The sequence below is a fragment of the Lactuca saligna genome, chromosome 7, assembly GCF_052625555.1.
Source record: "Lactuca saligna cultivar CGN05327 chromosome 7, ASM5262555v1, whole genome shotgun sequence".
NCBI lineage: Eukaryota > Viridiplantae > Streptophyta > Magnoliopsida > Asterales > Asteraceae > Lactuca > Lactuca saligna.
The window spans coordinates 4,275,083-4,289,541 of record NC_136423.1 but is presented as its reverse complement, the minus strand read 5'-3'; the positions used below and the strand labels follow the sequence as shown (position 1 = coordinate 4,289,541).

The 14,459-nt window shown below is 31.6% G+C and overlaps 1 protein-coding gene and 1 pseudogene across 1 annotated transcript; both read right to left on the bottom strand.

Moving 5' to 3' along the window:
• Positions 1-8,913: 8,913 nt before the first annotated feature.
• Positions 8,914-10,846, bottom strand: LOC145004481 (gibberellin 20-oxidase-like protein). The gene is made up of 2 exons (XM_078963411.1): positions 10,450-10,846; positions 8,914-9,771 (listed from the first exon to the last, which is right to left on the bottom strand). Exons 1-2 carry the CDS (start codon positions 10,812-10,814, stop codon positions 9,126-9,128), a joined length of 1,011 nt encoding a protein of 336 aa, XP_078819537.1. The 5' UTR covers positions 10,815-10,846; the 3' UTR covers positions 8,914-9,125.
• Positions 10,847-11,020: 174 nt separating this feature from the next.
• Positions 11,021-13,497, bottom strand: LOC145004980 (17.3 kDa class I heat shock protein-like; annotated as a pseudogene).
• Between the last annotated feature and the right edge of the window lie 962 nt (positions 13,498-14,459).

Genomic DNA, 14,459 nt, shown 5'->3' with positions numbered 1-14,459 from the left:
GCACCAAAACCACTTGTCCAACTTTAGTGACTATGTATGACTCATACGTTCTAGGTCTCCGGTACATACCATCATAGCTTTTTATGTGTTATATGAGAGTTCTAGAATGGGGGTAGGGTGTATTCCCTTAGCTCCACAATATAGGGGAAGGGCTCTTTTGTTGGCCAATAAATGGTTTAGACATCATTAACCTTTCTCGTCACATTTGTTGCATCGTTATGACCGAAAAAGAGTTTGTGGTCGGGATTAAGAAGTTCGGTAGTGTTTCTTGTTACATGTTTGCCTATTTGGCCAAACACCTCATACATAAGGCCCGATGTTCGAAAAACGTATTTAGTATGTCATTTTTTAGAGATTCGGGTTGGTAGTCAAGTTGATGGTTCATGGGTGTGGACAATTGTTAGGTGCATCAAACTCAAAAAATAATAGAGGTCTAATAGATTCAAAATACACTGTTTTAATGTATTAAAAACTAGTATAAGACAATCATGATCGAATCACAGAGATACATGATAAAAGTCTATATCTTTTTGTGCAAGATACTTTGGTTACAAAGGGAGTTTTATTTGCAAGGGAGAATTTCAAATATCTCCTTATTAAACGTCAAAATATCATATTTGTCAAACTTAATTTTTAAATATCAAAATTTATCCTTATTAACCTTTCAAAATATCAAATTTGCCAAAATCTTTTTCTTTAATATTTTTAATCATTTTTAATTCTTTTTTTTATCAATTGACTATAATACCCCTCTTATAAATATAATTTTAAATATCATTTATACCCTTCATAAACTTTCAAAATATCATATTTATCCAAAATACCAAAAACTATATTTAATTGTCATCATCTCTTTTCAAATTATGGCTATCATCCTAATTTTTCAAATTATGGCTATCATCCTAATTTTTTTAGTCGACATAAGTTGACAGACAGTCGCATTGATGAAGTCTCACTATCCCAAACCATTAATGCATTATCCACTTGTACATCATACAAAAAACACTTACATATCTTCAAAAACTAAAAGATACAATCTTGTTCATGTGGGGTGCTGTAAGAACGATTATAACTCTAATTAAGACCATTTGTAGGAGTACAACGTTAAACACAGGTATATCAATTATCAAACTAACATCATATCAATGCAATATTCTCCGGATTACATATGTATCCACACTACGTCAATAATCTAAGATAATGGTAAGACATAACACTATGAAATCTTGATGTCTAAAGACCAATGCAACTAGAATCAATAAAAAAATGTTCAGTAATATACGTTCAAACTACTTTATTTGATGAAATTTTCTTAAAGTTTATGAATCATTTCAAATTGTAAAATATTATACAAAATCACCACGTAAAGTGCGGACGTTTTTCTACGCATTTATGTAAAAACATGTAATAATTTCTTTAAAACATGTTAATAAGCATGACTTTAAAAATTTTGAAACAAAAACTAATGGCATGCAAATCAGGATTTAAAAGCTTTTATAAAGTGATTGATTCTTTTTTTGATTTAACCAGTAGTTCAAAAAATATGATTTAAGTGGCACGCAAAGGAGAAAAACTGATTACCTTTCCACTAAATTTGTTTCATTTCACAACATTAAAGTCAAAAAGATATCCAATGCCTCATTATACAAGTCTAATTCACCAAATAAAACCAAACCACTAAGAATTCCAAAAACTATTTTTTTACAGTTTCATTTTTTCCATGTCTCTAATTAAGATTGATCAAGAACACAACCATGGTTCAAATTATTAACCTTTGTTTGAATCTAACTTTCTTTCATATAAAAGCATGATATGTTGCAACTATTTTCTTTTCAAAACTTTAGAAGATCAATCGGTTGGTTCTCTTTTCTTTTCTTTTTCCTTTTTAGGATCCTCCAAGATAGAATATCAATTCTTAAATAATACTAATTGCTTGATGCAATATTATGGAGAAAAAACCTGATCATCCAAGTCTTTCGTTTAAGAATAACTCACTGCAAAGTATTTATGATAGTATGATGTTATCAACAACTCATGTAAGCTAAATCCCAAGGGAAGTGATGCAATCAACAACTCATCTTAGATATTAAAAACAAAACTGATCAAAAGAGCAGATATAGATTGATTGCATTCACATATTGAAACAGATCAAAAGCTCATACAACGATATATAAATTCACAAAGAAATCCCTAAAATTCTAAATGTTAACACCAGAATTACCTAGAATTGCTTGATTATTATAAACGTCTATAAGAAGGAAGACAGAGTGGGGCAAGAGGTAAGACGACGATAGGTTGACACTTGAATTTCAGGTTCAAATGCCGAAGATGATCCTGTACGTTTATTGCATAAAGAGATCTTGTGATTTAGAAGCAAGGGCAATATAATCCATTCAAATTTCTTTTTCAATTTTAATGATTTAAAAATACAAGAAATGATTAAAAAATGTTAAAGAAAAATACTTTGGGAAAATTTGATATTTTAACAACTTAAGATGGGTAAATATGATATTTAAAAAATAGGTTGGGCAAATATGATATTTTAACATTTATTAAAGGCATATATTAAATTCTTCCTATTTGCAATAGTTCAATAATGAAACTAACAATCTACTTCGAAAACATGCAGAAAAGGAAATAAATTTGTAAACAATTTGTTGGAACAGTTTGAGTTCTGGTTCTCAATGTTGTCATTTAACTTGATTATGACTTGATGTAATTCATGATTGTCATTCTAAGTTGGTACTTAAAGACGTTAACACACTCTAATACCTTTCACTTGCCAAATCAAATTCAATGATTCTATTTATATAAGTAGTCAATCAAACATAAATCAAATTCAATGATTCTAGTTTAAACAAGAATACAATAACTATAATAGAATCATAAATCAAGTATCAAGCCATATGCTTCAAGTTAAGCAAATAACATGTTTTAAACAAGAACTATAAATTAGGATTTCTTAGCTATACATGGCTAAGAACAAATCAACCAACAAAAAGATGGAAATGGAAGTGTTTAATTCTTCAAACTAAAAATAAAAAATGTTTGCAATGATTAGTAGCCTTGAAGAACTCCCAAAAATCTCCCAAAATCGCCATAAGTTTCTCCCAAAACCACCCTTAATTAAAAATGATGACTTCCCTTATTTTATTAACAGTTCACGTGCTTGTTATAAGTCCATGCGTTTTTAGCATGACCATGCTTTTTTGCCCATGTATTTTTGGCATAACCATGTGTTTTTAGCATGGCCATGCTTTTTGCTAAAACTTCAATAAGTCTTCAAACTTGGCTACGTTTTCGGTCTAGCTTAACCACAAGTCATGTTGCTCAAATATGTGATAAAAAGGACAAACACGACATGTTTTGGTGTGACATGACACATGTTTCAAACATAGTCCTTTGCTATGACGATACGCAACGACGCATGTTATGTCTTCATGTTTTCTTCCATGACATGACCGACCCATCTTTTCTTCATGCGCTAATGCTCCAAGCTTCATAATGCCTACAAAAATAATCAAAAATAGTGAAATACCAGGCATTCCAAATAAAACATGCAAGTGCCCAAATAATTAACTAAATGCAAGAATTATGAACTAAAATATAATGAAAATATATAAATAGACGTGCAAAATAGGTGCATATAATGCACCTATCAACAATATGATTGGTGTATCAATATTCTTAGTTTGGCTATGGTTTGGATGGATACTATTGTTTCTAAGGTTGGGAATGTTGGTAAGGATGAAGTTGAAGGAATTACACTAAGTATGTTTGGCAACAGTGTGCCTTCAATGGCTCCCAAAGGATGGACGAAGCTTGAGCTAACATCACCTTTTTGTTATCCTACCATTCATGATGGTTTTTGGCCTGTTAGAAGTTGCTTATTTTTAATGGATGGTAGTATTGATGCAACCGTATCTAGGAGAGTGTATCCCATATAGAGAATGTGTATGGTGGATGATGGATATGATTGATGTCATGAGATACTCTAAAAGCCATGTTGATAAGATCAATGAGGGTCATGTCATGGTCCATCATACAGTACTCTCTAATAAACTCATTATATGATTCGGGAAGTGATTGAAGAACCAAGTCAACAACCAACTTCCTTGAGACAATGACACCCAACATTCCTAACTTGTTAATGTGTGACTTCATCTCCAAGACATGTGTACACACAAACTTTCCATTTTCGTGTTTACTTGCTAATAGGGCTTGAGTGATCTTGAACTTTTCAAGTCTTCTAACTTTTGGGTCAGAGAGAATAATTGGAGGAGGTGGAGGAAGTGAAGTTCCACTTAACCATAAACAATGGATTGATCTTTCGCCTTGATCGTTACGTGGACTTCCACTTTTATGAGGAAAATTTTTTCCAAAGGATTTGGGAAGACCATAGTCGTCATAACTAAACATCTACAAGACGGGAGAAAATTCAAGCTAGTTGATTGAGTCCTTAATAAAACACCCAAATGAGATATTAAGGCTTGGATCCAACACAATATTCTACAACTCGGAAGAGGGATGCTGTAATCCAGCTGCAAAATATTTAAAGGTAGGTAAATGATGATTTACTAATTTCCACCATGAAAAACAAAAATTGAAAATTAGGTTTTAAATGAATAGAAATTCCTAGATGTTTTGAGATTCATTGAACTTTTCAATGGAATGTTTAATCTCGATTATGCCCTTTAAGTTTGTGACTAGGATGCCGATGATCACAAACAAGGTGTGGATAACCATGAAAATTAGTTTGGTACTCTCTAAGATGTCCATCACCTAATCAATGTGTCAGTTAACCACACACGCTTCATTGATCTATGATAATCTACGAGCTACCCATTGCCATCCTTCATTGGTCCCATGTTAGTGTGTCGGTTAACCACACATGCTCCACTAACGACCAACAAGGTGCAATGTACAATTTCATGGATTAGCACCAATTCCACATTTTTCGTAAAGTAACTAAGATTTGGGAATTTGTAAAAGTGTTTAGTTATTTCGTATTTCATTATACTTATAATGGAATGTTGTGTCTTATCCTACCCGTTTGGCTAATGACCCGTTTGTCCATCACCTAATCAATGTGTCAGTTAACCACACACGCTTCATTGATCTATGATAATCTACGAGCTACCCATTGTCATCCTTCATTGGTCCCATATTAGTGTGTCGGTTAACCACACATGCTCCACTAACGACCAACAAGGTGCAATGTACAATTTCATGGATTAGCACCAATTCCACATTTTTCGTAAAGTAACTAAGATTTGGGAATTTGTAAAAGTGTTTAGTTACTTCGTATTTCATTATACTTATAATGGAATGTTGTGTCCTATCCTACCCGTTTGGCTAATGACCCTCCACTAGTCAAGAGTGCGGTAGGTAATAGTGGATACCCAATGGTGGTCATTTTACAGACCGCTTCCTTAAACACCCCTTATAGACCAACTTCGTGAATGAGGTCTACTAACGGTAAGTCTGACTCTTTACTCATACATATATAATATCAGAATTTTAATTTTATATAGTATAAGGGTGTATTTTACACTTTTAAAATACTAGGTGGTTTAATCTAATAAATTATATCTTTAATTTTATTAAATATAAATCATTACATTATGGATTTATTAACTCTCTTTTAATTACACACTTAATTAATTTAATAAAACCATAAGGGTGTAATTTGAACTTTTCAAAATACTAAGGTTTTAGAATTTAATATTTCAAAATCAAGACCTTTTAATTAAATTTAAAATTCCAAAACTTGAGGACAAATTTTGAAACTTTACAAAATATTAGGGTTTCACTATTTAAATATCAAAAACTAAAACTTTTAAGTTCAAATATAAACTATAAAACCTAAGGGTGTAAATTGGAACTTTTTCAAACTTACTAGGTAAAATATTTGACTTATAATAATCCTATATTATCCATATTTAACCAAATCTATCAATTTTGATAAGGATAACAATTCCAAACATGAAAAATCGATTTTAGGCAAGAAAAACGAGTTTAGGTAATTATCCTCATCAAAAACTGCTCAAAAAATCGAAAATTCCTGCAACTGCACCCTAGACTCGTCGAATCCACTTTTTGAGGCTACAAAAATTCAACTTTTTGATCCTTTGGCAGTTCACTTTTGCATCTATTCAACTAGAAAAATGACTTAGGCTTTGATACCAATGTTGGGTTATGTGCATAACATCAATCCTATGGTTTTTCTATGTAGCAATAACAAGCACAAACCTTCTTGATCTTGACTTCTGAAAGCTTAATTCCCCAAGTGTTGCACCTCTAATGGATTCATAAACACCATTAGCAACAAGGATGAATAACAGAGAGAGGAGAGGCACCAAAAACGTCCAAGATACTCTTAGGAATGCTTAGCCACGTTTCTGGGAGCCTTAGGGGTCCTTATATAGTGGATGCTACTAGGGTTTTCAACATGGAAACCCTAATCCAATTGCTTAGTCCTTAAGTAGCCCAAAGATCCTTCCAGAAGGCCCCTTTGACGATTTCTATATGGGCTCCCATATAGAATTCGTCAGCCCAACACTATAACTATCTTATAATTACAGTATCAGTCCCCTTAATTTAATTAATCTCTTTTGACCACAAAATTAATTCTAAATTAATTATTGATCAATATTAATTAAACAATATGATTTCTCTTTTAACATATTATTCACATAATATATTAATAAATCATAATTAATCCTCTTTCTCCTTAATTCATCATATCAGTTGCTATGGTGAAGGCAACCTAAAAGGACCTTGCTCATAATTGGGTCAAATACATACCAAAATAGCTATGGGCTTAGACACCTAATTCAACATATTTATCCTTCTTTTTATGGATAACAGATGAAAGGGGTATGAGTTGCAGACCCTTTTTAAAGGATACAGTAAAAAACCTAACAAAATGGTTAAAATTTTGCTTGATTCGACTGAAAATAAACATGATTTATACAATGCAAATTACCTCAAGGATTGTCCTTTGGTGCATAAGATATGTGTCAGTGTTAAAAAAACTAAATAAAATTCCATATTGTGGTTTTCTTGTATGGATGCATTCTTGAAAGAGGAGCTTCTAAGGACTAATGATATGTTGTATTAATTATGGGACTGTTTAGTTTATTTTTTATTTATTTTAAAATTGTTTAGGGTTATTGATTTTTGCATACATATATTGTTTATTTGCCATCTCAATGTCATATTATTAAATTCTGTATTTATGTATTATTATTAATTTTTAGAATGTTAGGTGGCCTAGAAGACCACAATCAAAGCCAATTGTTGCACAAAGAAACATATACAAGGTAGCAACACTGCATTCCATAAAAAATCAGCAGGTGCAAAAATAATATATATTTATTTTGAAATTTGAATATGTTTTTGGATTGATGTTGTTTTAGTGATGCTTTTGTGGTCAAAACTATAATCATTACTTTGACTTTTTTTAGTTGTGAAGGAAACAACTATAAGTGTATAGTGGTTCACTTGTAAATCACAAGGAAACAACTAAGTTTTCGGGCTTACAGTTTCAGTTTATTGTTTAAGGTTCAGTGGGTGGCCGCGGGAAGGCGAATGCGTGACCGTACACTTCCTCGATTGATGATTATGATTTCTGAGAACTCTAATGTTTAAACTATTTTAAAAATAAATTGTAATGACTGAATGGTTTTAAATGATTTAAAAAGTTTTAAATTTGCTCGAATTTTATGGATGTTACATTTTTTTTCAGTGAATTTGTAAAAATACCTGCGATTTTTTAGTAAAAAAAAGTCAAAAAAATATTTGTGATCTCTAAGTATTTTTTTATGCATTTTTATGATTTTTAGGGTTTTTTTATTTTTCATATAACATTTCCACATATATATATATATATATATATATATATATATATATATATATATATATATATATATATATATATATATATATAAAATCATGAAAGACAAATGAAAAGATCTCCGCAATCTACAAGTAAAGCACTTGATTTTGTATTGGATATGCATGAAAGGCAAGCACCAAAACAAAGCATTACTTTCCATGACACCAAACATTAACTGTGAAGTGTATTATATATATATATATATATATATATATATATATATATATATATATATATATATATATATATATATATATATATATATATATATATATATGGTCTAATTTTGTGAGACCGTGAGATGTATTTTTTTTAGTTAATTCAAATTCTGAAAATAATATATAAAAAAAGAATTTTTGGATTTTTCCATTTATTTTGCATTTTAAAAATATTTTTAGAATATGTACAGTGTAATATTTTATTAGAATATTTCACGTATTTTAAAAAAAACGAGATTTTTTTTTATTTTTCTTTTATTTTTTTTAGTTAATTTAAGTTCCAAAAATAATATTAAAAAAAAGAATTTTTAGTTTTTTCCATTTATTTGGCATTTTAAAATTATTTTTTAGAATATGTCAGTGTAATATTCTATTAGAATATTTCACGTAGTTTTAAAAAAAAAAACGGAATTTTTTTTTATTTTTTTATTTTTTTTAGTTAATTCATGTTCCGAAAATATTATTTAAAAAAAATAATTTTTCGAATTTTCAATTTATTTTGCATTTTAAAATTATTTTTAGATTTGGTCTCACGGTATCATAAAATTAGAATAATATTAAATAAATCTGAATATATATATATATATATATATATATATATATATATATATATATATATATATATATATATATCCACTAATTGCTTAATCTTAATCAGATTAGGTAATATGCATAAAAATATGGTTAAATAACTTGTCTAGTGCATCAACGTTAAAAGTGATGGATGGTAGTTATTGTTAATTTAATTAAAATTGAATAAATAACAGTAAAGCACTATATCTTAAACAGGTTACAAACATAAACGATGCGATTATTTCTTTAAGAGTTTTTATAAACACTACTGAAATTTATACAATATGCATGCTTGAAGTTTTCTTGAATACAATAACAATCGTACGTAATCAACTATACATATATAATAAACCAGACGAAGTAATTATTTACCAACGATTTACGCTGTAATGCATTCAAATACAGAATCCAGTTTGATATGCATATATATAGGTTCATACAGATGATTCTTGTGACTTCTGTGAATGATTCTTTGTATTATTTGTGACAAAATCTTTAACTGTAAACCCAACTTTTTCGAACTTGCCTTCTTCGTTGCTCTCTCTAAATTTCAAGTAATCCAAGCAAACAAATGGCTCATAGAATCTCATATTCCCGTTCCCTACAACTTCTTTAGGAGCATAAATCACCTTCTCGTCTTCAAAACACCAAAAGAAAGCAATGGAAAGCCGGTTGACCGGTTTCTTTAAGATGACTCTGTGTTCAGACGATACGAGTTTGTTGTTGCTCCAAGCTTGCAACAAATCGCCTATATTTACAACTAAGGTCCCTTCATTTTGAGCAATGTCCATCCATCTCCCATCTTCTTTAGATTTCACCTGTAAACCTCCTGAATCGTCTTGATACACAATAGTTATGCAACTCATATCAGTATGCATCCCTAGGCCTAATTCAGTGGTTTCTTTTCCTTCTGACTTCATTGGTGGAGAATATCTGTTTATCCTTAAATAACCATGACACTTCTTGAAATCTGAATTATAAAATCTTGTGTCGAATCCTTCTCCTAGAATCATTAAAGCGATCTTCATGATCTTATTAGACAGTTCGGTCATTCTCTTTCCATACTCTTCTAATATCTCACTATAAAAGCAACCAAAAATACATAATCGTTCATATCAGACATCAGTTACAACTAATTACAAGTGCATAATTTTTAATTGATTACAGAATGCATTATTAATTATTTCTCTTTATGGAAAAAGCTCCTTTAGAAATTGCGTGAGTGGTCTTGGTCCACATATATATTTTTAGTCTTGTCTTATATATTATGCGGTGCTTTAAGAATTTAAAAAAACTGTCACTAAATTATATATCAAATCATACACACAAAGTGAGCTGGTGCAGTGGGCAAGTGACTGCACATTGGTTGTAGTTTAATTGCAAATTAACCATTAAAAAATGTCTATATCAATCACTACATGACATATTTTATGTTTTATCAATATTATAACATACGGAATAATTTACAATTAAAAATCCATTCATCATTCTTGAAAACTTCTTAAACCCGTATATAGATTCTTGTAACCTTTTTTTGACAGTTTTTTTTGAACTTTTGCAACAGAATGGATAGTTCATAATGAAAGCTCTAGAATTCTTTTGCCATCTTCCATATAGATGCAATCAAAATAGTTAGCTTATAATGAAACATATACGTTCCACGGTGATAAAACTCAATTTTGAAACTATATTGATAATTTTTGCGACGACAATGAACCCACACTTACAAATGTTTAATTAAAAGATCAACATCCTTACCAGAATTCGTGAGGTATTTCATCGAAGATCACATCAATAGAATCATGAGCTGATGAATGAAAATCTGGTCCACAAACCTTAAAACTTTCAAAATAAGGAGATGCAATGAATGGAGGAGTGTAAGTTTTGATACAGGAAGAAGGACCAAGTTTAAGCTTTGTTTCACTAGGGAGATCAAAGAATTTATTTGAGAAAGAATGGATACTTTCATAAAGGTCCTTGGAGACCCCATGATTGACAATTCTGAAGAAACCCCACTGATGACATGCTTCAGAAAGAGATGATATAGATGAAGGTAGTAATGGCTTTGAAAGGTCTAGACATGGGAGGTTTATAGTTGTTGCAAGAGAAGAATTTGAAACCATTTTGACAAATTAAAAGTTTCCTACCAAAAAGGTTTGAACACTGTCTTGTAGGTTTAGGGATATATATATATATATATATATATATATATATATATATATATATATATATATATATATATATATATATATATATATATATATATATATATATATATATATATATATATATATATATATTCTAATGGGCATTGATTTTTCCACTTAATTTTCTGATTCTTCAACTGAAAAAATTACATATTGACTATTACACCCCTATTTGAATGTGTAAATAATTAAAAAGAAAGAAATGCAGTTTTTGTTTCCAAAAACTCATGACCAAGACTTGAAAACTCCAAACGAGGCAGAGGCACGGCGAACGAAACACTTCTTCCCCCATAGGCTGCATTTTCTGCCGACGCTTCTTCAACCCACAAAACAAGATTTTTCTCATTTCTTCTCGATCCCCCATACACCAAACAAAATCTTAAAGATGTGGTTATCATGTTATTGATATATCAGTTTTGCTATGCATTTCAACAAACACATGATGGACGAACCAAACAAAAAGACCAGAATTATTGACACACACACACAACAAACATAACCAACCAGACTAAACAATATACGTCCAGCTTAATCATGTAGAACTTTATAGACCGGTGGGTTTTTTAAACAAAGATTTTAATGGAGTTGACATATGGCTTCTTCACATTTTTCCCGGGTACAGTAATCGTGAGCACTCTGTTTTCCATGGCTGCTTTCACTTGATCCATATTAGCATTCTCTGGCAACGTGAACTTTCTGGAAAACTTCCCACTGCTTTGTTCGAAAGAATGCCATGTATGTTTTTATTTTCTTTCTCAACATTTTTCTTGCCTTTGATTTGTAGATTAATCATGTTGCTTTCTACCTACGCCTTGATTTCTTCTTTCTTGATCCTAGGAAGATCGGCCTTGGACAGATCGACTTATAGGGTTTCCTTCCAATCTATATGTGTGTTTACATAAGCGTTGGTTTCTCTTGAGATATCAAATGCAAATCAAATTAGGAAATCTATGAAAGGGTCCCAAATTTCGAGTGAAAAATGATCGAAGATGTGCTTTGTCGTCCACGAAAGAAATTTGGAATAATCGACAGCGTCTACTGTCCCTATAGACTTACCTTATAAACTGTTGCAAGAAGAATTCGCTTAGCTTGATCTGGTTCTGACTTCCGATGACACTTGTGAATGGGTTGGGATTTAATATAGGTTGGAAAGAAAAACACGGATTTCTCACTATTTAGTTTACGAATGGAAAATTAGAAATAAAGGTATAATGGTCAATATACTATATTTTCAGTGGAAAGATAAAAAAAGCTCCGTGAAAATATCAGCTCTCTTTTCTAATATGTGCCCTAAGGGTAGATATGGTACATATAAGAAATATTAATTATGAAAAATATTATCATAATTAAATTCAAAATACATTTATTATGGAGATTATTAATGCATTCCATGGAGATTTGCTAGTAGCGGAGAAGTGTGTTGTGAGGGGTTTAGTACGCGGTAGAGAGCTATATGCATGATTGATAATTTGCATGTATTTATTTGCCTAGTTGATTCTTGATTAGTTATATGTCGACATATTGTGGCGGGTGAGGTTGAGGCAGTCCTAATATGTTTTATAAGTCGAGATACCAGGTGTGGGTCGGCTGTAAGTCGTACACATGGAGTATCAGGAGGAGCGGTTAGGTTGAGGCAGCAAGCCAACATACCCCGTGTATTCTAGTCTGATAATTGTGGACCTGATATGCATGCTTGTATGTAAACTGTGTCGGGTATTTTGGTCGAACTCACTAAGCTTCATGCTTACCCAGTTGTTATTGTTTTTCAGATATTATCAGTTATCATGGGAGGGCGAAGGTGTGACTGTACACATTCATCTGCAACAATGAAGATTTTACGTTTACTATAAAACTTTGATTTTAAACAATGTACTTTGGAACAAATGGCTTTCTTAACTTGTATTCTAAAAATAAGCAGTTTTACCTTAATTAAAAATGAAAATTTTTTATGTGAAAATGGGACGTTATATCTTTTCATCTGATAAAGCGATTCTCCCCCACTTGGAAGTGGCTAGACTTTGATGACTTCATAACCACTCAAAATTCCAATCCAATCCAAGAACTTCACCTCATGGTTCCTAATAACCATACCTGACATCAAAAGGCATAAGAGAATCTGAATCCTTCAGAAAAAGACCAAAGAGTTCCAACATATGTCTACAGCCCAACAACAACAAGCAATCCAATCAAATATGATAATTCAATACAGAACCTGAGTTGATTAAAACAATACCATTCTACAGGTCATCCAAGATTAAACTTAAAAAGACGAAAACACAAGCAAAAAAGACACTGATGAAATCAACAATACAACACCTGACCAAACTGAAGAACTAATAACTCAAACCCGAACCATGGGGACTCCAATTCTCCCATGTCTTCCATCCAGTAACTGCCAAGCTAAAGGTGTTAGATCCAAAACCATCCAATCCACTCTTAGCATGGTCTGGCTGTCAGCAAAAGAAACATACCATGAACTCCCTGTGACTACAGTCCTAACTATAGTAACCCTCATGTCAGCATCTGAAACATCCAGAAACGGTGCACAAACCACACCTATCGTAGAACTCGCAAATCCCTCGATCTCCAAACCAATCATCACTCACTCTGGTCTTCTTGACTGTTGTGGCTGATGTGTGGACCTGATCCACCTCCTCTTCCGTTGTTGGGTCTCTAAATCCAACTCCCTGTCTCTAGCTTCCTCTACTACACAGAAAGGAGTCTGATGATCTAAAATGCTCACAAATTCCCGAATCTCCATCCTCAACATATCATGGTAGTGAGTCATTATCATCTCCTCTTTCGCCGCATACCGAGGGAAAATCAATGCCTTCTATCTAAACTTGGCAGTGATATCAACCACCATCTGTGTAGTATGCTCATGAGCTAGATATTCTCGAGCTAACTACTGAACCTTAATTGTCCATACGAACTCTTTCTTGAATCTGGTAACTAAATCCTCCTATATATATATATTTGTGTATACAAAATATAAAAGAGTTGATTGAAGTTAATTATGATAGGTACCAAATAACCCTCTAAGCTAATAATAATACGAGTAAATTACTGAAATCGTCCATATGGTTTGGTTAAAATTGCACGTTTGGTCCCTAATTTTTTTTTGCACTCAGATCGTCCCTGTGGTTTGATTATGTTGCATTTTTCGTCCCTGTAGTTTGATTTTGTTGCGTGTTTTCGTCCCTTACATACATAAAGTTAGGGACCAAACATGCAGTTTTGACCAAACCACAGGGATGGAAAATGCAACAAAATCAAACCGGATGGACGATCCGAGTGCAAAATATAAGTTAGGGACCAAATATGCAATTTTAACAAAACCACAGGGACGATTTCAGTAATTTACTCTAATAATAATAATAATAATAATAATAATAATAATAATAATAATAATAATAATAATAATAAGTACCAAACTATCTGGTTTATTCGGTCTTTTTCGGTTCATTTTGATCCTTAAGCATATTATTAATACTATTGACGGCAGTGAATGGAAAAACCGTCGTCCAAATTCTAGCCCTTAAAACTACTACAACTTTCAAT

What these genes read in the sequence shown, in the direction of transcription:
- LOC145004481 (XM_078963411.1), bottom strand. Translation starts at nt 10,814, where the DNA reads ATGGTTTCAAATTCTTCTCTTGCAACAACTATAAACCTCCCATGTCTA. An exon ending in GAAATACCTCACGAATTCTG is followed by an intron (nt 9,772 to 10,449) that starts GTAAGGATGTTG and finishes TTGCTTTTATAG; the next exon opens with TGAGATATTAGAAGAGTATG.